Raw genomic sequence first — 26411 nt, 5'->3', positions numbered from 1 at the left:
ACGGTTACCACACCTTTGGCCCAAACACATAAAGTTCGGTAACAACTTTAAAAGTTTACATTAGCAATTCACCAGACACTCCAGCCAATCTGACCCCATTTACTGAAAAGCTTGGCATTGAACAACAGTTTCTCTTCTCTCCCTGTCTTTACAGCTTATTAAACCAAACCTTCTTTCATGTGACACACCTGCACTGTAGATGCAGAGGGCCCTTCACCCTCTTCCCTGTTTTTTTGGGTTGGTTTGTTTGTTTGTTTGTTTTTAAATAACTACAGCTTTTGTACCTGAGAGGATTCTCACTGAGTTGTTCAAAGTGACAGGCCATCCGTTCTTGAGCCATGTTATTGATGGCAAGGGAATTCCTGAAGCTTCACAAACCAGAGAAATGGGATTCTTCTCCACAATGCTGATGTTTTCAGGCATCTGCAGGGAACCAGCAATACTTGGGGGAACTACAGAAAAGAGTAAAGAAATGCCATGCTTCAGAACAAATAAATATTAATTTTGCTCTCAAAACATTCGGTTATCCAAATAATAATTCACTGAAGCTAAAATAAGTTTGACAAGTGAAGAGCTATGAAACTGAGACATTTAATACTACATGTTAATGACAATTTCTTACTGTGCAATGGCATGGAAATATTAAAATTAAATTCTATCAGTTCTATTACCTTTATTTTATGGCTTAAGTTCCATAGTGAATAAATTTATAGTAGTTCTGTCCATTCTATGCTAATTATAATTTCCTGTATCTAATGAAACACTAGGGAAAATTATAACACTGACAGAATTACATGCTTTTTCTAATGGAAAGAACAACCCCCTATTAAAATAACTACGACAAATTTAATTTTAGCTTTTCTTTGCTAGAAATAAGAATATTTCCACTTTGGAAGCAGTTCTGCAGTTCTACAGTTCATACTTTAGAACATAAAGCCTGAGGTCAAGAATTGATGACCAACATCCTCCAGCACTCTGAGTAGCTTGAGGAGGTTTGAAGTTTCTCTCTACTGCCCAGAAGTTTGATAATACAGTACAGCAAATATTCCAAATAAAAAAAGAAAATTGGTAAACAATTTTTGTCTCTCATTTTTAATAATAAGAATTCCTGTGTTTACTTTCACAGTAAAACATGAATATTCAGTGTTTGACAAAGCCTAAAAAGTCATATGCAAAAGCATTACAGTGGCTGTAAGATATTGTGATGTTCTGATCAATGCCATCAAGTCAAATTATGGAGATGATTTATAGCTGGACATACCATCTTTAAATTCTTCTGATTGTGCAAAATGAGAGAACCTGATAATTAGATACTTGAGATACTCGCTACCCTCCAGTAACGGTCCTCTGGTAGCTGCTACTAACAGGGGGTTCTTGGTTTAACCTTGATTTCTATCTCCCACAATAGAATACTTCATACCATGACACTCACTCCAGTATCATATAAAATTATACCTTATCTTGGTTTTCTTCTCATGGGAGATGCAGCAACTAGGGGTGGATTCATATTAACAGGGACAGAGGTAAGACTTCAAAATATTCAGGACTTATAAAACTGGATTTGGATTTTTTGTAACGCTGCAGTTGAAACTGCATCACTGACCTGCAATTGAAACTGCATCACGTGTAAAGCTTGCAACAGATATAGGTGGTGCATTTAGGTACACAACTATTTCTTGGATGTCCTTGGGTGAATTTAAAGGTCTAATTTGTTTCCGTTATGCCTGCCCCATTTTGCACATACTTACCATGAACATTTAAATTGTATTTTCTGTCAGATAGCCCTGCCACATTGGCAGCAACACAGACATAGCGGCCAGTGTCTGACACCTGGGCATTTTTCAGTTGAAGAAAGCGACCATCATGAAGTATCACTATGTTTCCTCCACTGACCAGCGGATGGCCATCCTTCATCCATGTTATTGCTGGTTCTGGAATGCCCTGTACCTTGCACTCCAAGGAAATTTCATTTCCTTGGGTGACGACAACTTCTGATGGGTGGCTACCACTATTTAATATAGTTGGTTGAACTATGAAAGAAAAAGAAACACAGTGTGGAAGTCAACTGGAAGCTACATTTCAGGATCTTCACCTGTTTCTGAACAGAACAACAATCAAGTTTGCCAGATCAACATTTTAATAAAGACCAGTTGCTGCAGGTTATTGCTGGCAAATCAGTTAGGAGCACTCTGCAATTCTTAGCATTTTCCACAGGACCGAGGCAAGACGAATCACCTCCTCTCCCCTCACCCCACCCCATAAAGTAAAAATGTTTTTTAAAATGTAGCTTACAGGCAATTTTACAAATGCAAACAGGAGACAAAATTAAATTAAAAAAGACTGCCCCAAATGCTGTCAATCCATGCAGATTTTTGAAGATTTTCTCTTTCATGGGATTGTTTAAAAATACCTCCTTTTATTCCTGACCAAAACACAGAAGCAGCACTAAAATCTAAGGGAAATCTAAGTTCAATTAATTGTCATCACTGCTACAGTTTGGCGACAAGAAACATTACACTACCTAAAGGGGTTACATCCTTGTAATCATCTGTGGTCAAATATGAACTTTCAACAGGTATATGCAATGTCTTGGTCAAGCTCCAAGTCCAGATTGCCAAAATTTTAATTACTTAACATTCTCCTCAGAGTACCCTTAAATTGTCCTGTAGCTAGACATTACGCTCTGAAAATCTTGCAGCTTAACATCACTGTACTGATAACACTTTCATAACGTAACTATTGCAGAACTGGTAAACTATGAACAGAATTTTTCATGGCAACTCACTGTATACTTGCAAACTGTATTCTTTCTTTGCACTTCCAGCTACATTTGTAGCAATACAAGTATAGGATGCAGCATCAGACTTTTCAGCAATTGAAATTTGTAGCTGTCTGCCTCCAGACAATATCCGCACCCTTCCTGAAAGGTCAGCCACCAGTGGAGAGCCTGAAAGAGACATTCTTTCAGATAAAAAACACAAAAAATGGTAATGAGCTTGTTCACACGGTGTAAAGTCGACTGGCTCATTTAAAAATTACTGCACGCCACAATTGTCCATTTCAGAACTGCTCTATTAGAGTTTTTCACAGACATCAGAAACTTCACACAAGCAGTTTCTGAGGACTTCCCATATTAATTGCTGACTTCATGACACACAGCAACCTGAGCTAAAACACAGCAACTCTCACCACACTCACATCCATCCAGAAAGTTTTGGACACTTCCACTGAGCAGCAAATTCAACACTTTCAGTAAAATCTGACTCATTGTCCAGTATATAATTATCTCACCCAGCACAGCCAGTGCTTGGAAACATATAATTTAGTTTTCACAGTCAGACCACCTGTGTGTTTTCTGTCACACAGCACATGTGCATAGACTTCTACCCATGAAATCCTCAGCAGAAGCATGACAGCAAAATAATATCGCACTCTCTGAGCAGAATTTTCAGTCTTGGAGACCTCAGGTTAGGCAGCTATCTTCATCTCTACAAACCGCAGGGAGACTTCGTGACAGAAGGAATACACCTGCCACTGATAATTCTTACAAGCTGAATTTTCATTTCCCACTTGTGCATTTAAAACCCGCTCTATGAACAAGTGCAGCAAATATCAAACATGATGAAAAATCTGGCTCTCACATAACATTCAAAACTGTACTACTTTCTAACTGCCTTTCTAGACTTTCCAACAGGTTTAAGTTTCCTTTCAGCCATTTAAGTGTATACACCTTAGCCTTGCGGCACATTATTAGAACATGGAAGCCAAAAGGCATTGTATGACAAGAGACAGGGTTTAAAAAGAACTGATAAACTTCATTTTCTTTGAAAATTTTATGCATTAGAAAAAGTGTTTTTTAATTAAAATCTACTCTTTCCACAACCCAAAATTAAGGTAGGCACATACCACACTGAACTGTGCTGTTAGAAAAAGACAGATGAATAGGTAAGATTGATTAATAACACAAGAATTACCAAACTAGAAGAGTTCAACATCTTATTTTGTCTAATATTCCATCTCCAACAGTGTCCATGCTTAAAAGAAGGTGCTAAAAATACCTTCTTTTGTCTACTGATTCATAAGAAGATGTTTGTCAATGATACTTTAACACCTAAAGCAAAAAGGTGCACAGACTACTCAAATATTAAGATGGGATGAGAGAAAGTTTCAGTAAATCGCAAAAGCAATTATGACAACTAGATGCGTTTTCATCACTTGGTAGTATGCCATGGCTGCAAATTTAAAAATAACTCAGAGAATATGTCTATGTTATGCAGTGGATCACAGGGCAGAGACCCTTGACTCCACACCACAGGACTTCAGTGACTCACAGCCCTGCCCAGCTGGGATCCACAAATACGTCTTGATGCTGCCCTGCTGCACCATGGTAAATAAGCATATTGAGAGGAGTTAAGTGCTTCACAGTCCATTTTTAAGTCAGCTCAGGAATCTCTGCACTGTGCTTCTCTTGCACACCTTTAGGAATAACAACACCTAATAAAAGCAGAGGTGAGTTAGAGAGAAGGGGATAATCGACTACTGTAGTTCATTTTACTCAATATCAGGACTGTTTAGATATCTGCATGCTTGAACTCCTCAGAATACACCATCTAAAATGCCCACAGGAAAAAAGAAAAACTGGCAGGTCAGAATTATCACATTTGCTTTATAAAACGGACAATGGGCAGTTACTCACCATTCTTTTTCCAGGTAAGACTGGGTGGTGGGATGCCACTAGACTCACATATCAGGCTTATCAAGCTCCCTTCAGTTACTGTCAGTTGAGAGATGTCATCTGAGCCATAAATACTTGGTGACACTGAAAAGAAATGCCAAATAATTGCAGCATTTGAAACAAAACATTATCGGCCAACAGCAAGACCCAAATGACCCTCATACAAATTTGTCCTGTTATACTCTGAAGCAATTACAAGGACTGTATTCTCTTGCTGACAACGTAAACCAGACCCTGGGTAGGGAATAATACACTTGCGAATGACTGCACCTGTCCTTCCAGCCTCTGAAGTCTAGTGCATGCATAGGCTCTATTTCTGGCTGACTTTTGAATGGATTTCACAGAACAAAGCCGTTTCTGTGAATGATGTAAACTGACTCCAACTCTAAGAGCCTGCCTCATTCATAGCCTTAGCTAATAAACCTACAGATATCATCATTAGGTGGAAAGTGACTTCTAAAAGTCAGCCTAAGTTTTTCGTTTGAATTTTTCCTGCATCAACACAGTGGCTGCCACATCTAACGCTAAGGACCCCCATCCCTTCAACTGCCCTACTATAGGAGAGTGCCAGCTTTGCTCTACAACTCTGTGACTGTAAATCAGTTGCAGACAAAAGGGACCACTGTTTTCAGTCTGATTGTCAAAGTCTTAAAGAACTTTGGTTCAATCACTACAAAAGGGATAATTGCCTTCCTGAAATGGAAGAACCATTTTCTTCTGATGAAAATAGCATAGGTAACACTTGAAAAGAGACCAAAAAAAGCAGAGGAGAACGTAGGCTGAAACTGGCAAATAAAATCTTACTAGTAACTTATCCAGCACATTTTTTATGCAAATGACAGTAGATGGCTCCTCCTTCTGACACTTCAAACTCTTATTTAGCAGCAACCAGATGTATGGGTTTCAAAACAACTGACTGCAAAGGGCTTCAAACTTTTATTTGTCCTGTTTCTTGTCAAAAGGTTTGTGCCATTCTCTAAGGAGGTACATCTTCCATTTAACACATGGGCTGGTTCCTGGAACCAGAGTTAGCTCTCAGGATCTCACCAATCCTCAGATTTTAAATCCATTTTCTGGATTTAAAACTTAAAAATATGGCAAGCATGCCTCTTGGTCCTTCGGTGTAAACAAAGACTATAATTCTAAACTGTTATCCACAGATGACTTTCACAGGCAACTTTTGGTTTCTACTAAGCTTATTCCATCAAAGCTGCTAACTAGCAAAGAATTATCCCTCCTCTCAAAATCCTACTGAAACGGTCTCACTGCGCAAAAGAACAAATCCAATATCCCTCCAGCAGCAAAGGTCATCTGCAACACTGCAGATCTTACAAATCTGGGGAGGGAGAGAGGAGAGCTAAAGATGACATGCACAGTAAATGGGTATATGGGAAAATTGCATGGTCTTGCATGGTACTACAGTATCCACCTCTAATTTAAACATCAGGAATGTTTCTTTTTAATAAATAATGACAGAATTCTATATTAAAAATTGTAGTTTTATCATTACAAACCCTGTTGGATAATTCCAGTCTTGTGATTTCAAAGCAAGAAATTAATTTCTAATAGCAAAAAAAGGCACATTTCAATTTGCATATGGCAAGAAAATGATGGTGCAGCAAAAACACTCAAAATCAAATATTTAAATAAACATCCTAAGCCACACTCATCATCTAGCCATAGAAAAATTTTACTAAAGCTATTTTTGTGATTCAGTGCTGATAACTTTACAGAGCAAATAAAGCTAGGTAAACCAGCTTTTATTTATCTGAATTTCCACGCTTCAGCATTTAAAAAAGTAGAAAGTTGGTAGGTTACTTTAAATGGCATTAGAGTGCACAAATAGGAGCTATGGATACAAAACCAGTTAGTTACAGCTCTAAACTACTATCATGCATGCAAATCCAGCCTGACAAAGGCCTGCGAAGTAGCTGGTATTAATTTAGAACCAAAGCAATTTGAAAAACGTGTGCACTTTCTTGGGACTGTTAAACTACAACAAATAAAATAACATCTCCCTGCATGAACCTCAGCAATTAAGTGTTAATGAACTACCGAGGATTTTAGTGTCTCGCATCATGATTTCACTCTGAGCTCCGTTCCCATTCCTGGAATAAGCTTAATAAATCTTACCCCAAATATTGACATTATAGTTCTTTTCAGTTTTCCCAGCAACATTTGTCGCTTCACAAGTGTAACGGCCAGTGTCCTGTACTTGAGCTCCTTCAATCTAGGAAGAAAATGAAAACCTGGATTTCTTCTTCTTACATTGTTATACGTGAAACTTGTAGGGAGAGGTTGCTCAGATTTCAATTTTTATTTTTACATCTGTTTCTCTAAATATTAATAATACAGTATTACTCCTGCAAAATCTGTACACAAACATCCAGGTGTCTATGACCTCCCTCACTCCTCACCCACTGCTCTCTATTGCACCAGAGGGCCTAATGCTATCCAATCTCTAACGGGTACCTAGTGCCGTCATGGTGGGTATAACTCCCCAGAAAGCAATCGCCACCAGAGCGTGACTGCCCAGTTTACCTTCAGTACACTTCCATCTTCAGAGATGCTAAGACCTGGCTTCTTCAGCAAGGGTCGTCCATCTTTGAGCCACATCAGCATGGGTGGGGGAATAGCATTGCTCTGGCAGAGCAGCTCCACTGCCTGGCTGATGAGCACTGAGACATTTTGTTCCTCTCCCATGATGTTTGGTGGAACTACAGCAACAAATCAAAACAAAGGACCTTTGGGTATTGCAGACTTCCCAGAGTAACCACACTGTGGAGTTAGCAGTCTTCATTTAACAAAAATAAAATGGCAATTACTACCTTTCTGACACACAACTTAAGTCTCCTTTATAGCACAAAGAGCACTGGAATAATTTTTATTACTTATCAGAATATCCTCTACACAGGATCTATGCTAGTGAGATATCAGCTACAGAGAAACCATGTAGATAAGCCAAGACTAGCAAAAAAATACTTGAAATATGGCTAGAAAGGAAAATCACCAGTGTATAAAGAATGGGGAAGTACATTCCTGCTAAAAAGAAAAAGAGCTGATGAGTGAAAAGGTTCACAAGATAATAATCAGACCCAGAAGCTGAAAATGCCTTAAACTTTTCCAGACAGTGCCAAGATGGATACTTGGCTTTAAGGACAACTCTGACTTTAAGAAGAATTTTGTCGAGATGGCCAAATACAGAAGACAGAATGAGATCCTACATGGTTCCAGCCAAGTGAATGGGTTAATGACTTAATCATCAAGTCATAATCTACAATTACTTTATTGTCTATCTGTTTTGTGTAGTATCTGCTAGCTAATTATTGCAATTGTTGGCACTGAGCACTATATTTAGATTTGTACTACAGTTTCAGTGATAACTTCATTATTACACTATTATTTCCAAATTACAGGGTAGAAAAATCAGCTTTTGGAATGAAAGTTTTCCGTGTAGAAGAAAAAAAAAATGCTTCTGGACATTTAAATTGAAGCTCATTAGCTGTTCTTGAACAGCGTCAGGATTTAAGAAAACACATTTTTTTCCCCCATTTTAAAGATTATTTTTGTTTCCATAGTCAGAAAAACAAAGTAACTGAGAAGGCAACTGAGAACTAAACCTTGGAACACAGCAAGTCAGCAGTTTTCCATGGGGAAAGTGTTTGTGGCTGGAGCAAAAAAAACACAGAGGAAGTATTAGACTGACAAGATGCGCTTAACTAGAAAGATTAAAGACTGAAAACTGTTTGCCATCTATGGCTTTGCATCAGTATTCATGGCTGACCTGAATGTCCTTTGTAACAGCATGCTGTACCATCAGTCAGAGGAAATTTTCTGAGACTCCTCAGGCAGCTTTGAGTTGTTGACAGAACATTGCCACATGAAGAGTTTCAAAGTATTCCAGTGTCAGACACATGCTGACTTGGAAAACAGCAAGAGTGGTGTAAGCTATCATGCCCTGCACTGTTGCTGCTTACCCCCAGCTCTACACCAGAGGTTCCCTCTCCAAGATCAGAGCCAGTGAGACAGAACTTGGATGTGCTTGTCATGCACACCACAGCAAGTCAGGTCCCTTCGTTTGCATCACTAACACAGGTGACTGGCAGCAAACTGCGGAGAGCAGAAGTGCTTTTACTGGGCTGCTCAAGCATGATCCCGAAGAGAATTCCTGTTCAAGCCCTTAATGGCATACATGGTTCTTAAATCCTTAAAAGGGATTCCCTTTCCTTTCCTGTCATTTTAAAACATAAAGCATGTTCATTGTAAACTCTTGAAATTAATGCAACATTAGATCTACAATTAAAATATTTACAAAATCAAAACACTCCCAGCAAGAATTACTTTGTCTGGTTACAAGTATCCAGTGCGATTTTTATGGCTGTCCTGTACTAAGACTGTTCAGTTTGCCCAAAAAAAGTTGACCAGGGCCAGATATAAGAACCTTTATTGTCACATTGGCTTTGCTTTTTAGTTTTGCAATCCATTACTCCAGAAACTGCATGTCTGATTGCACAAAATACTGGGGAAAGAAAAAGGGAAGCAGTGGGACTGCCTGTGAGAAATACTCTGGCCTTCACTCTGAACAAAATGATACTGAATTAATTAGCACACATGAGATTATAAAACGTCCCAATGTGATATTCAGTAAACCAGAAATACAATTCTCAAGATGTCCTGAAAAATAACTTTAACAATAAAGCTTTGTTTTTCTTGCACAGGAAGTACTAAGCAGAGCAGCTGATTTCACAGTTTGGAAATAATTTAGGGAAAAGCCTGGTCTCTGTGGATAAGAAATATAGTAACTGAAAAAAAAATATCTGTTTATCTTACTTTCTTTGTAGAATTCACAAAGGCCCAGATACTTTACAAGTGTTGTGGAACTGAATATTGGAAACTGATACATTACTGCAGAAGGCAAATTTATTTTCCAATACTTTTCCACCATCCACTTTTCCTCTCAGCTAAATTAATTGAAATGTGTTCAAAAGAAAACTGTTTATGAAACAGAGACAGACACTAAAGCATTTATTTCTGAAGGAACAGGGTTTAAAATTAATCTAATTACGCCCATGGTAACTATATGTTACCCAGATTGTTCCAACTCCTAGACTAGCCCAGCGCACCACACATTTCTAACCATCTCAGCTCCAACTGCACTCCAAATTATTTTCCTCCTGTGACTTCTTAATTAGATTACCCATATGAGGCAAATCTTAAGAGTAATATTACTTTTTGGTGACAGCCTCACTCAACATGGCCCTGCAGCTGAGCTCAGCCCTGGCCAGCTTCTAATACAATAGTTATTTTAAACATACACAACTTCTAACTAACTCTTAATTTCATCTAGCTAAAATGGACAGAGGTTGCAGAAAATAAAAGAGAAACAATAAATATATCCATGCCACTTTTGTGGTTACATATACATACATGCCAAACTCCAAAAGGGACCTTGATATTCCTTGCTCTAGACATAAAATGTGCCAGCCTGCGTTAACCCTGAGCTTGCTTGCCATGCCAGAGTCCTGACTTTCTGAACTGGCCCTTACAGATGCAAAAGTAGCCATGACTCAAGTCACGAGTATCCTAACCACACTGCATTTACAAGGAAGTCAATTCTGAAAGCCAAACTCAAAAACAAATAAACCGGCCAGCTGTCCCTATTCACCTTAGAAAACATCTGAACTTCTAACTTCTCTTGCAAGATATTCCAGACTTCTGCTTAGGATTGCCATAAAGCTAGAGAATGGCAGAGCCAAAACAGTTCTCTCTCTACTGACCTACTGAAAGCAGAAGCAAAAATACAAATGTTCTTCAATTCCAAACCACTCTCTCCATATCTGGTACCATAAGATTTCTAAAACAAATGGCAGATCATTGTTCATCCTCATTCCACTGGTGTAGAAAACCACCGAGATGTCCAAGGAAAATTAAATCTTGCTACAGTCAAACTCCCTGGCATTCCTCCTGGCAGTATGTCACGCTCTTTGGTATCTGCATATCACCAATGATCTCTAAGAACACAATATGAGAAGGCATCTTATACAAGTTGCAAAAAAATCAGGATGAAGCTCATACAAGTTACAAGAAATCAGAAGGAAGGATGCATTTACATGAGCTCAATCAAAAAGATTTCAGAATTAACTTGACATAATGTGGAAAACTGACAAAGTACAAAAGAGATATATTTCCTTCTTCTTGAAAGAGACAAATTTGACTGGTTGGGCTCTGTACAGCTCAATACAGTGTCACTATTAGAACTAAAAAAGTCACCACCATTTAGGCAGGCATAGCAAGGCTTGAAAATGGAATGGAAACTGGAGAGCTGTACAGCAAACTCACATTGACTCATTCTAGTTCAGTAAAAACAACTGAGCTCTGGCCCCAATAATATGTAGATCCCATGGGGAAAAGATGTTTTTTTACACAAAGACAAACACATATTTTTCCCCTATCATTTATAAATGAGCCTTTATGTATTAAACTTTTAAATTCACTGTTGCAGCTACATTTCTTCAGAGATACAGAGAAGAACATACTTACATACTTTAATAAATGTGTACGTATGTGCATATGTATATTTTTACATACAAATACACATGCACACATCTCCTCATCACTTTGCTTTCCATTATGGGTTGGAATAATTTTTATTCAATGTTGCTAAAGGTCTGGGCCACAGTGTGCTTAGTTAAAGCTCCATGAACAGTTCTTGTGACCAAAAAAAAAATAAAAAATTTGTCAGAAAATCTCACCATAAACTCTGAGATCAATATCTCTTTGGCTCTCACCCGCAGCATTGACTGCAACACAAGTGTATTTTCCTGTGTCACTGATCTGAGCACTAGTCAATGCCAAGACTCGGCCCCCAGACAGAACCTGCAATACAAGCACGACACATTCAGAATACAATGTAAAGCACAAGCAGAAAGAACTATTAGGTTTCATTTCAAAATGAAGTACTTGTTTTGCCACTGCTTCCCACCATTGCTCTGTTCTCTACACTATTCCCCGCACTCTGTTGCTCTCTTTTGATTGAGACTTGCAAAAGCAGTAGTCTATCTTCATGCAAGTCTGTAGGGAACTCCTAGCATTCACAAGCCTGCAGGATTTGGACATTTCTCCCTCTTATCAGTTTCAAACATTGTCACACCTTTTGTCTGTGCCCAGAACTGTCCCCATAGTACACAAATTTCCTCTCTTTCCTTTCAGATCGTAAAATTAGCTTTCTAAAAGCAACCATGCCCTCTCCTTTTAACTCTGAGATATCTCCTTACATCAGTGGTTGGTCTTTTTTTCTGAATTACTATTTTATGTAATGAGGTATTACATGATCTTGAAGCTCTACAGATCTCTTCAGCATAGGAATATGGTCCAGTGTCCTCTTCTTGCCAGTAAGTGAAAAATTTGTTGATGCAAACTCTTACTCAGTATGAAATCCGTTGAAAGGACCACCTTATTTCAACGTATCTATATCTTCCACTTCACACAGTAATTACTGGAGCTAAACTCGCACCAATAACCTGAGCAAAAGGCCTTATACTTCCATTCCAAATCCTCTAACTTATTCTGTTCCATGAAATTGCACCGGCTTAGAAGTCTCCTACCACAACAGGAAACAGCACAGATAGCAGGATTTGAACCCAGTACCTGGAGTCCATCACTAAAGCTGGACACCGGGCTACCATCTTTTAGCCATGTCAGAATAGGTGCAGGGATGCCTCTTGCTTCACACTCCAGTCGCACTAGATTATTAACCACCACTGTCACCATGTCGCTGCTGCCAGAGATCGATGGTGGGACTGAAAAAAAAAAAAAAGAAAATAAAGCTGAAACAGCTACATAAGAGTATTAATCACAATGAAAAGAAATGGGCTGCTTACTTTTGGACATCATTTCTCTTTCTGCAAGGCACTACATTGTTGGAAAGATTTGTCATGTCACTCCTACTGAACTCTTGTCATTTGTTTGCTCTGTGCCGAATCCTGCTCTTTCCTTGCATAAGCAGTCAGATAATTTCAATGAAACTGCTGTGAGCAAGGTAAGCAGGACTGGGCCCGCAGCCCAGAGGACAGCTGCGAAACCCAAGAACCATAACATAAAACCAGAAAATATTCCCTGAAATTTTTATAATACTCCATTTAGACCTTGTGAAAGGCAATAAGAGTGGTGGGTTTAAAGGAAGAATTTTATCATATAAGCCGCATAAAGCAAATACATACACAGAGTAATAAATTGGCCTTGCAGAGCATGTGTGAACATTTACCAGATTAGACTGTAGAACATCTGCCTGTCCGATGATAAAAAACATCATATTGGAACATCTCAAAACACTTACTATAGATATACAGTCTAGCAAATTTTGTAGAGCTATGTTAAAAAAGGAGATAAGAAGTATTAAAAAAGGGAGATGTTTCATTTATCAGGAGAATTGAAAAAATTTTATTTGCTCCTACCACTAATAATTTAGTTACAAAGCTTTACAGTCAGTATCAGTAAGTCACTCCTAGAAAGAGATGAGGATGGTTGATCTACTCACACATATCCTATGTGAGGGGAAAAAAAAAAAAAGCACATAAAATTCTGTAGTGAAAAGAAGATTCATTAATAAATTCATCAACCTCTAACCACCTGTAACTCAGGCTACCTACTCTTAGATAAATTCCAGTAATAGCAGAAACGGCAGGAAAAAAACAAGCGTGATTTTATAATCTTTTTTCCCCACAGACACATGCACACAGTTCCCCTATTTCACTACAATAGCATCCATTGTTCTCAAAATGCCTGGAAAAGTTACAGTGGTGGGAAAGAAGTGAAAAAAACTTAATACAATGAAATCATATGAATATACTAAACTGGAATTCAACCTGCTTCCTTCAGTAGGCCTGCCTAGTTTCATTTAATGTTAAGTCTGCAGTATCAAGCACTGTTTTTAATGCAAAAATGATCTGATAATTTCTACCATAGCTACTGCATCCACAACACTATTAACAACAGAAGCTGTTGAATATGATCAGTAATCGACCAACATAGGTGCTCATTCACAATGTCAACTACCATACAGAAATCTAGAGCAGGCTTTCAGTAAATGCAGCATAACTTTCTGTGCTTGACGCTTCAGAGTCTGTTCTCCATTAGTTCTCCAAGTAGTCATTCTTGCTTCCACTATTCGGGGGGGAGGGGGGGGAACTCGATTTTTCTCTTCTCAAACTCATAAACTCTAAGTAAATTGGATGATAAACTTGTTCATGGTAAATTAAAAAAGCACTCCATTGTAAGCCTGGAACAACACAAGCTGAGTTAAGTAGGTTCATGGATAGGTGTTTCAGCTTCCTTTGATGCAATTAGTTCTGGCTGCAAGTGCATATATTTTGTTCTGGAAGGGGAAACAATTTTATGTGTCTAAGTCAGAAAGTATTAGTCCCTAGAAAACTCCAGACATATCCACTGAAATCCCACCACCCATAAAAAGACACGCATATACTTAGGAGTTATTTTTCATTTTTCGGTTTAACCAGAATAATGACCTTGGCTCTAAATATTTCCTCGGAATTAATCACTGGGTGGGGTTAATTGCCTTTGACCATGTCTTGAGCCATCAGTTTTTCCCATGATGGTCATTAACTCGATGGAAATGTACTGCCCAACTCATTATTTGTTAATTAACATTAATAGGAACTACATACTCTGCATGCATCTCAGCTGGGGACACTGTGCCAAATTTGGGCCACAGTTTTGCATGAAAGACTCCCACAGAAAGCCAGCTACATGCATATGCATGTATCAAAGATAAGAATTTGGATTACAGCCCCATCCAAAAACCACTGAAATCAGTGGAAAAGCTCCAGTTTGGCTTTTGATCAGGTATCTGATGTCTGCAAACACCCACACTTCTACTTCATCTTATTAGATGCAGTACATTTTTCTTTAAAACTCTTGGATTATGAAAGAGCATTTGATCTGTGTCCTTTCTTTATCTACTGTAAGCTTTAAAGTCATCTACAGCAAAACCAAGCAATTGCAAGGTCTTCCAAATTGCTGAAGTGGTAACATAAATAACTCTTCCACAAATCTGGTGTCTCTGCTCATTCTTCCTAGAATTTACTTCCCTTACCACATTTTCCTAATTCAAAACATGTATTCTAATGTCACTGAAAAACAGAAGAGTGAATTTTCTTCCCTCTGACTCCTGCCGTATTTCTTCCAGTATGATGGTGTAATGAGCGATGGTAAGTCTGCTAAGCAGACTTGAAACTTGAAAAGTGCACGCACATGTTTTTCCTAAGTTTTATAATACTTACCAAGAACCTGAAGACTGTAAAATAACTCAGCTGTGCCTGCTGTGTTGACAGCCACACACTTGTAAACACCAGTGTCAGAGATCTGAGCACCCTCAATCTGCAGAACCTGCCCTCTGTTCAGAAAAGTGGCGCTTGCAGCACCGGTAAGCGGACGATCGTCTTTGTACCACATGATAGCTGCATAATGAAAGGAAAGATGGAAAAGTTGCCAAAAATATCCCCATTACGAACAATGGGACCAAACAGTCTTCCAACTTTCCATCTAAGTTTTCAGATAACACCAACATAACACCAAAACTTAAAAACCAATATCAATACTACTCATTATTAATAACAATAAAAAGTAACTAGAAAATTAGGAAATCTGTAACATTTGTAGAAAATACTGACTATGCCTACAGAATTCAATAGCAAACTTGACACTACCATCCATGTGCACCATATATTTATGAAAAAATGTTCTGAAGTTAAAAAATTATCACACAAAGTATATTTTGGGGATACAAAGGGGCTTACTCATCTCATACCAAGGTCAACAGCAGCTGTTTAAAAATATGCAATAATATGATATGTATAATTTTTTCACCTGTTACCTAAAGTATTGATACATTAAACTGAACCACCTGGGAAAGTTTACAGAATCAAGATGCAAGCTATCAAATCAAAGTTCAACTGGCAGATGGAAAAACTGAAAATAAAAATAGCAGCCAGAAAACTGCTATTGCTCCAAAAGAAAATTTTATATCAACAAAATCCGAGGGCTTTTTTGCATCTCAGCCAAAAGATGGCACCCTCCATCAGCAGAATGTGAAACTAATGCTTTATTGGCATCACTTCACTATTCAGTAAGATGAAACTGCTACTCACTGAATAATTTTCTGTAGCACACAAGTTTTCTGTGAAAGACACAGACTCAAAAAGTAATCTGGCCTGAATGATGAACAAGAGTGCATGCAAACTTCTTTCTTTTTCATTGTGATGTTGTGCTATCACTTTTCTTAGTTAATGTCATATCTTAACATTAGTATGTAGCATCACATCATACATAGAAGAGGAGACCAAACTGGTTTAGTGTATAAATTATATGAACTCCATCATTTCAATTGTTTGTTCTAAAATAACTGACAATTTGATGAGAAAAATAGGGTGCGAAACAGATATAAAATCCTTATGTTTTTATAAAATTTTACATATACCCCCAATAATTTCAAATTTTGTTTTATACAGGTATAAATGATTCTAGAAAATAATACTTTGCTGAGAATTAATTATTTTAAAAGGTAGAGAAGGTGAACCTGGATGATCATCTGAAATTTAGTAACACCGTTATTCTGAAAATGGGACTATCATCAGCACAAGAATAAATTGCTATACTAGATATAAGATATGTTATACACTATTCCCCAAGTTTTGCTTTACAATCATTAATACAAAAAGTAATTAATACAGAAAATTATTCTTGTATTAACATGTTATTTTTATATCCCATCAGAAGAAGGTGGGAAGAAAAAGCACACATTAGAAAAAAGAAGGCAATAATTTTTTATCTGCACATCTCAAAAAAAAAAACAACAAAAAAAGATTAACTGTAAAAAAAAAGCTAATCCAAAAATCCTAGCACTGAAACAATCCCAGCAATGAAGTAACTAAAATCCAGATTGCTTTAGATTTTTTTCAGTTCAGAAATAATTCAAAAGATCCATTAGTGTAAACAGGAATCAAACTCATTCAGCTCTCGCTTGGGTAGATGTCTATGATTTCTATGGGAAACTTGCCTTTGAAAAAAAAAAAGAAAACAAAATTATAATTCCACAAAATGTGAGGAAAATAAAACACAAACAGATATACACAGCCTAGTTTTCAAAGCTTAGAATATAAAGAGAACCTACAAATTCATTAGTATAATTTATCATTGGGGCAAGCCATAGAAAGCACTGTACACACACAGAAAATCTACTCATTTTCACAGGCAAAGGGCCCAGACCAAAGAGCCTCCTATAAATTTCAATAGACTTTATCTAAGTCCTAGACATGGTCACATTTGACAGGCACAGTCAATACACAAGGTATTGTTTTAAGTCTGCCTTACACTATAAAATATTGACCTGACAGGGGAAAAGAGTGGATGTGTTTAAAGCTGATTTAGCAGAAGTCTCACAATATTCTTGCCTATGGACAGGACATTGCTATACAGGCAAGGGAGTAGATTATCCTTCTGTTTTTCATTCATTTAATTAAAAATGGTGGGGATTACCGAATTCCTCAATACTTACTCCACGTCAGTTGATACATTGAGATTTCCCATTATACATAGCGTTTAATAGTTTCTAGCTAGTTCAAAACCCACAGAACTAAACATTCAGAATATCCATTATTTTCAAAAGACACATAAAAGTGAAAACCGTTTATCAGATCTGCTTCATGTTCCCAAAGGTGCATGTGCATACCTGGCAGAGGGTTCCCAGATGCTCTACATTCAAGATGTATTGGATTATTCACCACTACTGTTTCATTCAACATTTTCCCTGTATCTTCCAGACTGGGCGGTTCTGGGAAAAGACAAAAGCATCAGGTTTTCATTAATCCAGCCACTCAGCTAGCAGAACATCCAATCACAAAGTAATCTGCCCTCTGAGAAACTTTGGGCAATGAATTGTACAAGCTTCAACTAACTGCTGGATAACCGAGGAATTTCTCAAGGAAGTTCGTCTTTAAAATGGGAATACTCTCTAATTATATAACCTCATTAGTGTTAAGAGGAATAAAACATTATTTTTATTACTTTCTATTTTTTCACAAAAAATGGCACTTAAAATGGACTTGCAGGAAATGGGTGCGCAACACAGAACAGTAATTCTTCTAATGCGGCAAGCTCATCTCACTTGAACTGGTAAAATCAAACGGAATGTTGTACACAGCAAGTGTACTTACTAAAGTTTATGAATTTGTAACATGACAGAAACACCAGATAATGACACTTCAAACATGAAGACTGAGAGCAAAAGAGATATTTACGAGCATGGGACTGACACTAGAATCAACTATGATGCAATTATCACAGTATAACATGAGTGTGGTTTCTCTTTCTAAGTCTCACCCATGGAGATGCTGCAATCTCCATTTCAGTTTAACATTTTCCAGTTACTGACTCCATCTGACAATAAAAGTCAACATAATCATAATCATCATGAGCATTTTGCCACAGTCGATCCCTGCACCTCCTGTATCCTTTGAGGATTGAGTCACATCAAGAATGCACAATACCTCGTGACCAATTCTGAGGCAAATATACATAAATCATGGTGAGAGCATTTATTAAATTCACATGCAGACAGCAGCTTCTCAGGTTTCCCTGATTCCTTTTATACTGTTTTTAGATGCGAAGTAAAATTCTTTTTAATGAGTCTGAAAAATCCCCTCATAAGAGAATGTTTCTTTCTCAGAAAAGTCATTCCTGTAAAATTTCCCCATTGCAAGGTCCCAGGGAATGCCGTTATCCCCAGAAGACTTGGACCAAATATCATATCTTGATTCAGAAACATAAAGTACCCTTCTGAGTGGTGGGTTAGTGGCAATGCGTTTGGCTTCTTGGGGTACCTCTGAACAGAAGAGTTAAATGGAAAGGCATTCATTTTCGTGGCCCTCAGTACCACACGACAAAGGCTAAATCCCAAGAATGACAGCTTTTGCCCTGACTTCTTACTAATGGAGTGGGACAAAGAAAGAAAACTGGGATGGATGTGCAGAGACAACAAAAAAGCCAGAGAGCTTAAAAGAGAAGGGAATACAGATGTGAAAAAGCTGCCTTAAAACAGCCGTGTTTAGCTTCTAACTAGAAGCAGAAACATTACCATGTACATGAAGCCGAACGTGCTGTTGGGCTTCTCCTGCAGCATTTGTTGCCACACAAGTGTATCGGCCAGCATCTTCTAGCAGGGCCTTGACAACTTGCAGAATACGGCCTGAAGACTCCAGCTGTACCAAAACAGAGAGCAGGGAACCACTTTACACAACAATCCCAGGCAGAGCTGCTAAGCGTAATGGGAAAGCAGACGCTTACACCGAATACAGTCAGTTTCATCTTTCTTCTAACCTGGGGCTAATATTCATGCAAAAGGTGTCTTGGTAATTCAGAGACTTCAGTCTTCCTGGGACAACAGGATTATTAGCTGTACAGCTAGCTGTAAGGAGACCTAGATGGCAGAGGGGCAGGCAAACAAAGTGAAGAGGAGGCTGCAGGCAGAGAGAGCTGCCACTGGCAAGATGTCAAAACTGCTCCAGCCTAAAGTAAATCAAAGACATTACAAGCGTTCAATCCCCTGGAGCGTGCAAGCACTGGGAAAGGCTGTTCATTGAAACTCAGAATTTCAGTGAGAAGGGAATGTATAGGCAGGTGCTGCAATAGCAGTGCTTATAGAAAAACTCGTGTCATCCTGCTTCACAGTGACAAGTGGGTAGAGCCACCTCATAACCGGCAGACAACCATACCTTGAAGGTTAAAGCACAACTGAAAGGAGCTGGATGCTGAATTTACAGTCATGGACTCTTCCGATATGGAGGTGTCTAACAGGATTCAGTCTACTAAAGAGTGCTATTCAATCTGAGATACCGTCCTATTCAGGTAAAAAGCCCATCGCTCTCCAGGATGGATCTTTAGCATCTTTATATTACAGCATGAGGGAAGCAAAAGGAAAAGAAGCACTAACATGTATAATTTATGATAACTATCTTTCATGGTTTGGATCCCATAAAAGAGTAGTGCTTACTCTTGTATTTCCTCTGGCTGTGTTTACTGGTTGACCATCTTTTAACCAAGTTATGGAAGGGCTGGGAATGCCATTGGCTATGCACTGCAGTGTCACAGGTTTGTATATCACAACAACTGTCTCAGAAGTCCCAGCTGATTTGATGGTTGGAGGAACTGGAAGAAGCACCAGAAACAAAAATGAAGTATTATTTGAACATACACATTTAAATATATAGAAGCAGTATCACACAGGTAAGAGCAGCTCTACTTCTATTTCATCTACTCTCATCTCCGATTTTTCAACTCACTAATACAAATAAACATTTACAGAAAACTTGAGCACCTTCTTGCCAGTAATTTAAAATAAAGGCAGTCTGCTTCTTCCCCCACCACACCCCTTGAGTAACCTACCATGCACAGTAACATCAAATTCTCTTTCATGTTCTCCTGCCTTATTTGCAGCCACACATTTATACCGGCCAGTGTCTGACACTTGAGCTCGAGGGATGAGAAGTTTTTGTCCATTTAGTAAGATCTTATGTCCACCTCTCTCTTCAACTGGTTGACCATCTTTCAGCCACCTACCGAAAAGAAAGTACAAACTCAGATCTCTATGAAAGTAAGATCAACAACACTCCTAAAATACACATAATTCTACTAAACAGAATTTCCAGGAAGGTTTGGAGATGTCAGGTAGTATTCTGCTTTTATTAGTGCCATGGACCAAAATGGTTTATCAGGAGAATGGAGTATAGGGGAACAGGCATTAAAGAAGTCAGAAAGGTTGACAGCTGGGAAGCTGTAGTGAAAGCAGATGTCACCAACTGAGGCAGACAGAAATCTCCAAAGCAAAAGCAATCACTGGTGGCAGATGAAAAGTGCACTGTTGCATTAACAAGGGAACAAGAGTTTTGTCAGCTCTTGTTATCTATCCTAGTTTCCAGGACATGCATATGGGTACAACATACCAAACTACTTTAAAATAAAACCCTGATCCTGCCATGTGTGTGCCTGACACTGTCTTCAGTGAAGCCAGGAGTTTCTCCTCCACACATTAACCATCACTAAATAGCATGGGCAGTTCATAAAGACCACCTCCAAGCTCACCTAATCAATCAGCAGATTTTTTTTTTTCTACTGTCATATCAATCCCCTTACGTGATAGTTGGTGAGGGTGTCCCTGCTGCCAAACAATCCAGCTCCAAAGGACTATGAAGAATCACAATGTAGTCCAAGAGCTCATCCCCACCTTCCACAAATGGTGGGACTGTAAGAGAAAAATCCATCAACAGAAACATTTAAGCATCAGAAATATCATGAAAGTATCTCAAATAGTAATGTTAAAAACAAAATAATTTTGACATCTACCTCACTTTGGGACACGTACTGCTTTATAGTTCATTATGAACCACTATTTCTTTTTGAAGAGAAACATTTACCTAATTATGTTCTCATTCTTCTCCACTGTTTCTTGGTTTTTTGTTTGTTTTTTCCAGATTCTGTCAGAACGATCCTGTGAATGGGGGGTGGGGGGAGGTACATGACTTCTAGCACCCTCTGTCAGCAGGAGAAAACAGAAGTGCAAAAGACCGTCTTCCAGGTCCTCTTCACCCTGTCTCATTGTCTCCCAGGAGTGGGTGGGCTGGGGAGGAAGCACTGCCATACAGCTCCTCCCAGCTCCTTCACTGACTAGCAAGACCTGTGAGATATACCTTGAGCAGCAGAATGGATGCTCTACATCTGCATGCAATAGTATACTCAAGAGAGCAGTTCAAAGCCTAAAAACCAAGCCTTTACAGTTCTTAAATAAACCCTTCCATGTCGGGAGAATGTGATTAACATCTGTACAATTCATTACCTAGAGATATTCAGAAGGGACTGCTGAGATGCAGACTGTAGTAAAGGATTGAATGGAAAAAGAAGGAAAAAATCTTTTACAAGGAGAGGTTCAAAATTTGCACAATACAACTCAAATTCAGAGAAAGATGTTCTCTCCCCAGAGGCAACTGTTCAGTGATATTTTTAATGGATATCTTTCATATCCATAATTTTCTTCTATGAAGGCAAGTTAGAAGAATTTTAAAGGTTACTGAGAATAGTATTTACCTACTATGTGCACAAAAACTCTTAAAGAACTAACCTGAAAGTAAGAGTCTTCAAACCATCCTGTAACCCTGTGTGCAGTACAGTGCTCAGGACTAGATATGTAGCTTGACTAACTGATCTTTTGTATAACGATACCAACAAAAATAAAAACATACTTTATTAGGTTTATGGAAATCTGATAAATCAGTAGTTCTATTGTTCACACACCTAAGATTTCAACTTCATATTTGATTTCTTGTTCTCCAGCTATGCTTGTGGCCACACACAAATACTGGCCCCGGTCAGCCTCAACGGCATTCAGAATCTCCAGCTTCTTCCCACCAGATACAATGCGGAGGTTGTCGCTTGCTTTCACAGGCACACCATCTTTTAACCAGGTAAGGAGAGGCAGAGGGTTGCCAGCAGCTTTACACTCCAATGTCAGTGAACTGCCAGCAACCACCTGCCTGTTCTGGGCTGTGTCAGCATCACCCTCAATTACTGGAGGAACTGTAGAAAGGAAAAAATGTATTGCAAGCCATTAATTCTGTAGCCAGAAAATGTATTAAAAGCAAATGGGTTAGTTCCTTCCCACCCACTTTGGCTCTCTATGCCATTATGTCACACACAATTTCATGTGAGAATTTGCTGCTGGGGCAAGCCAAGACAAAGGAGAAACAGAGAAGTCAAATGATGTAGTTCAACATTGACCAGTTGTATAAAATAGAGGATCTGCAGGGCTTTGGGATGGAAGAACTAAATATGAAGGTCTTAAAACAGTACGCTAAAGATCCCACCCAGAGCAGCTATTTCAGGTAAGTGCTGTTCAGCATGCACATGTGAGAAAGAGAAAGGATACATGGAGAAGAAATCGTTTCCATACTTCACTAAAGCATGGTATCAAGGCCTGTGAAGTCAAGAGCTTTTTGAGACTCACATAAAGCACAGGGTGCAAAGTTCCCTCTACATGGCCCTGCTAGCACAGGCCTGTCTCTAAATGCAGCCACTGACTGCTGTGCACCTTTGACAGGCCTGCAAAGCCTGCTGACGTTACAAAGGCAGAAAAGCTTTCAGGATGCACTTCCTGTAACATGGCAAACAACCAAGTTCAATAAACTCTCACTTACCATAGACATCCACATCATATATTTTCTCAGCAGCTCCAGCAGCATTGGTCACATGGCAAGTATATTTTGCAGAATCTGATACTTGGGCCTGAGGTATCTGCAGGAATTGCCCTCTATCCACATACAGAGCTTGGGGGCTGGAAATAATCGGGCGTCCATCTTTGTACCATGTAATGGTAGGAACAGGGATTCCCTTGGTTTCGCATTCCAAATTTATAAGATTGTTAAGAAGCGCTGATACCTCCGTGGTAATATTTCCTCCTTTAATACTAGGAGGGACTATTTCAAAAGACAAAACAACAACATTAAAACCTTAGTATACAAGTCTGTGCAGATTTAAATGGATTAAACATTAGAATACTGTTAGAATAAAAGATTTTAGCTTAATCAGACTTCCAATCCTTCCTGGTGTTCTTTCTTTGTTTTTTTTCCCAGCAGAGTTATACATTGCCTGTACAATTCTCTGGAGCACACAAAGAGTTGAAAGCATGACAAGAACACAACATAAAGGGCCACCATATATTTAAGAAACAAGTGCCACAGCAAGGGGCACTGCAGAGCATTGCTGCCTCACTAGAGGTACGTGGAAACATTTTTACCTTCTAGGCTCCAACACAGACTCCCAGAATGGTTTGGGTTGGAAGGGACCTTAAAGATCATCTAGTCCACCCCCCCCTACCATGGGACAGCTGGGCCTCCACGCATCCTGCAATGCATTTGGGCATGGCTCTGCCTCTTCCCTGCCTCTGAGGGGTAAAGAAAGAGCAACCCCTGTATACCTTGGGAGGTGCATCCTCCCAACAAGGAACAGCGACCTGCTATTTAAAATACCACATACATCCAAGAGCCTCTACGACTAGAGCGGGAACTGCTCAGTACACAAAACTTCTGAAGGTGAAGTCACTTACTTTGAGACTAAATATGAGCTTAACAGTCTAGCTTTATGCTCCTATTTTTGAAACTTTTGGCCCGTAGTCATTTCCCTTGCTCACTATGCAGCAGTACTCGGATTTTTCTAGCAAACAAGCTCTCGTGTAAATCAGCCAATATAAAGAGTTTGTAAATCTCTGTAGAAGTAATAAAAACACAGTGCAATTGGCAACAACTAAATTTATGACTGCTGAAAGTACCAGACACATCTGGCAGACACATTAACTCCTCTGCTGCCAAACATGCTCAGTATATCCTAGACTTCCACTGACTTCCATAGTGTTCATTTAAAATGCCACTGTAGAAACATAAAGCACAGTGCCAGTGAATGGATCTACACCTATGAGATGGGTCTTGCAGATTATCAAACCATGCTGAAATATTTTCCTAACTAAACAATTTGTGTGCAAAAATACACAAACCTCTAAAATATGCTGAAACACACCCAGTTCAAAGGAGAATACATTTCTCTATCAGCAAATGCTTTCATCCACAGAGATGTGGAATGGTTTTAACATGCTTTTTTTGGAAAATATCAAAGCCAAAAGTAGAGCTAAACAGCTAAAACCAAGTAAGAACTAGCAAGAATTAGCATCTAGGTTCCTCACTCTGTGGGCTTCCATTTGTTCAACCAGGATTAATGAGAAGTTTAAAAGAGAGATTCCATTCTGCTATGACAAATTCAGCTCTCTTCTGAAGAACCTGAAGTAAGGTCTACTCATCTGCGAGGATTTTATTTGTGTGGGGGTTTTATTTCCTCTAATTTCACAACAGCCACAATCACCTGCAAGTTCTCACAGCATTTTCTTTGCTCCTGATGGAAAAAGACTTCACTATGACTGGTGTACAGGCATATTTCTGTGCATGTGGTTGCTCCATGCTTCAGAAACATCCCAGATGAGGGAAATAATGTATAATAAGTTCACAGTTATCCGAAGAAAAGACACACAATCTTCAGAAGCAAATCCATAGTAAATGAGGACTCATCAGCTTAAGGGCTCACAGATTCAAATCCCCACCCTTCGTACTCCGGGCACAAGAGTGTTATGCCACCTATAGATTTCTGCACTTGTTTTGCCCTAATTTCTGCTAGCACTGTGCTCTCTCAGTTTTCAGGTTTGACTGGGCTTTCACACATTCTTTGTCTTCCAAACTGAAAAACTCTTCCTCTTGTGTCCTTTGAAGCCTTCCTTCAAACGCTGCTTCTTCCTTCTTCCATGAATCTTTCCCCTCCTTTTCTCCCAGTTGATAATCTCCTAATTTACATTAAACTTATTTACACTAATCACAGGAACTGCCTGTTCTCCATGTCTTTGCTAAGATTCCACTGCTTATAAAAACACAAGAAGTATACTCAGTGTGCTATATACTTCACAAAAATAATAATGTTAACATGGTTATCTCATGCTAGTGCTTCTTCTATTCCTATAAATGACCTCACTTGCTATAAATGATGTCCATTTACACCAATTTAAGCAAGATGACATAGCACACTACCTGAAGATCATCTGGAACATTCTTTTTCAAAGATTATTTGGGTCTGATTCTTACTTTTCACTTTGTTTTATATTTCTGCACTAACTTTAACCTATTCCTGGCTGAATTTACTCCTAGCCCTAGGTTAAGGAAAATAAGACCATAAATGTATTAAAATAAAAATCTTCTAATTAATTTTCTCCTCCCTAAGACAGATCAAAATATGAAGCCAATGTGATAATAAAATAATACAGTTGAAACTAACTAATAGCAACATTTGAGAAGGCCCTTCAAGATTTTTGGCTTTCACCAATTAGAAAATAATAAAAAGCACATAAATGCCACTTAAAAGCCAAGCTTGCAAAGACTACATCCATAAGTAACTTGATACATACTAACACTCAAAAAGAATACTCATCTGTTCACAAAGTAGTAAGTTACGTTTACACACAAATTTTGCAGGATCAGAGCCTTAATTTATATTTGTCTGAGTATCTCCATTCAAAAAAGAAACCTTATGAGTAGAATTAAAGGATCTTCTAGGATCAGGCATTCTATAAACTTACCATGGATGATCAGCTTGACCTCTTTAACTTGTTTGCCAGCAGTGTTGGTGGCACTGCATTGATAACGACCTTTGTCAATCCTTCGAGAACTCTTTATGTGTAGAACTTGATCTTTGTCCAGAAGCTCAACATTGGGATCACCCAAAAACAAGGGCCTGGAACAGAGATTATTTTGGTTCACAGAACTCTGACCCCATCCTTTCAACATTAATTACACAAACGTACTTTCCTCGGGTTGTCTGGGACACCAGCATCAGAGCCATGGTCCTAATCCTGATCTCAGTTCCTTTTTTTAATTACTTAGGTCATGACAGTCCTTTGCTTATAACAAAATGTCTGCATTTACCAGATGAAACTGTCAACATATCAATACCAAAGAGTAAGGAATTGTCATATTGGAATATCTGTGAGTACTAGCCAATGTCTATACTGAACTACATTGTTAAA

The 26411-nt window shown here is 38.6% G+C and overlaps 1 protein-coding gene across 1 annotated transcript in view; it reads right to left on the bottom strand.

Annotated features, from left to right (window-relative positions):
* HMCN1 (hemicentin 1) overlaps window positions 1-26411 on the bottom strand; it is a 208539-nt gene that overhangs the window by 73381 nt on the left and 108747 nt on the right. Inside the window, exons 30-46 of the mRNA XM_010580732.1 lie at window positions 25965-26119; window positions 22993-23271; window positions 22094-22375; window positions 20939-21047; window positions 20192-20361; window positions 19800-19954; window positions 18885-19008; window positions 17481-17582; window positions 15034-15210; window positions 12383-12534; window positions 11488-11611; window positions 7277-7452; window positions 6869-6965; window positions 4697-4819; window positions 2786-2947; window positions 1749-2030; window positions 285-452 (exon numbers count right to left, since the gene is read on the bottom strand). Coding sequence (XP_010579034.1) covers window positions 285-452; window positions 1749-2030; window positions 2786-2947; window positions 4697-4819; window positions 6869-6965; window positions 7277-7452; window positions 11488-11611; window positions 12383-12534; window positions 15034-15210; window positions 17481-17582; window positions 18885-19008; window positions 19800-19954; window positions 20192-20361; window positions 20939-21047; window positions 22094-22375; window positions 22993-23271; window positions 25965-26119 — 2837 coding nt within the window. The remainder of the gene's footprint in view (window positions 1-284; window positions 453-1748; window positions 2031-2785; window positions 2948-4696; window positions 4820-6868; window positions 6966-7276; window positions 7453-11487; window positions 11612-12382; window positions 12535-15033; window positions 15211-17480; window positions 17583-18884; window positions 19009-19799; window positions 19955-20191; window positions 20362-20938; window positions 21048-22093; window positions 22376-22992; window positions 23272-25964; window positions 26120-26411) is intronic.

Source organism: Haliaeetus leucocephalus, unplaced genomic scaffold (genome assembly GCF_000737465.1).
Source record: "Haliaeetus leucocephalus isolate CR32 unplaced genomic scaffold, Haliaeetus_leucocephalus-4.0 Scaffold730, whole genome shotgun sequence".
Lineage (NCBI taxonomy): Eukaryota > Metazoa > Chordata > Aves > Accipitriformes > Accipitridae > Haliaeetus > Haliaeetus leucocephalus.
Note: the sequence above shows the minus strand (reverse complement) of the source record. Positions and strands in the feature narration are given on the sequence as shown.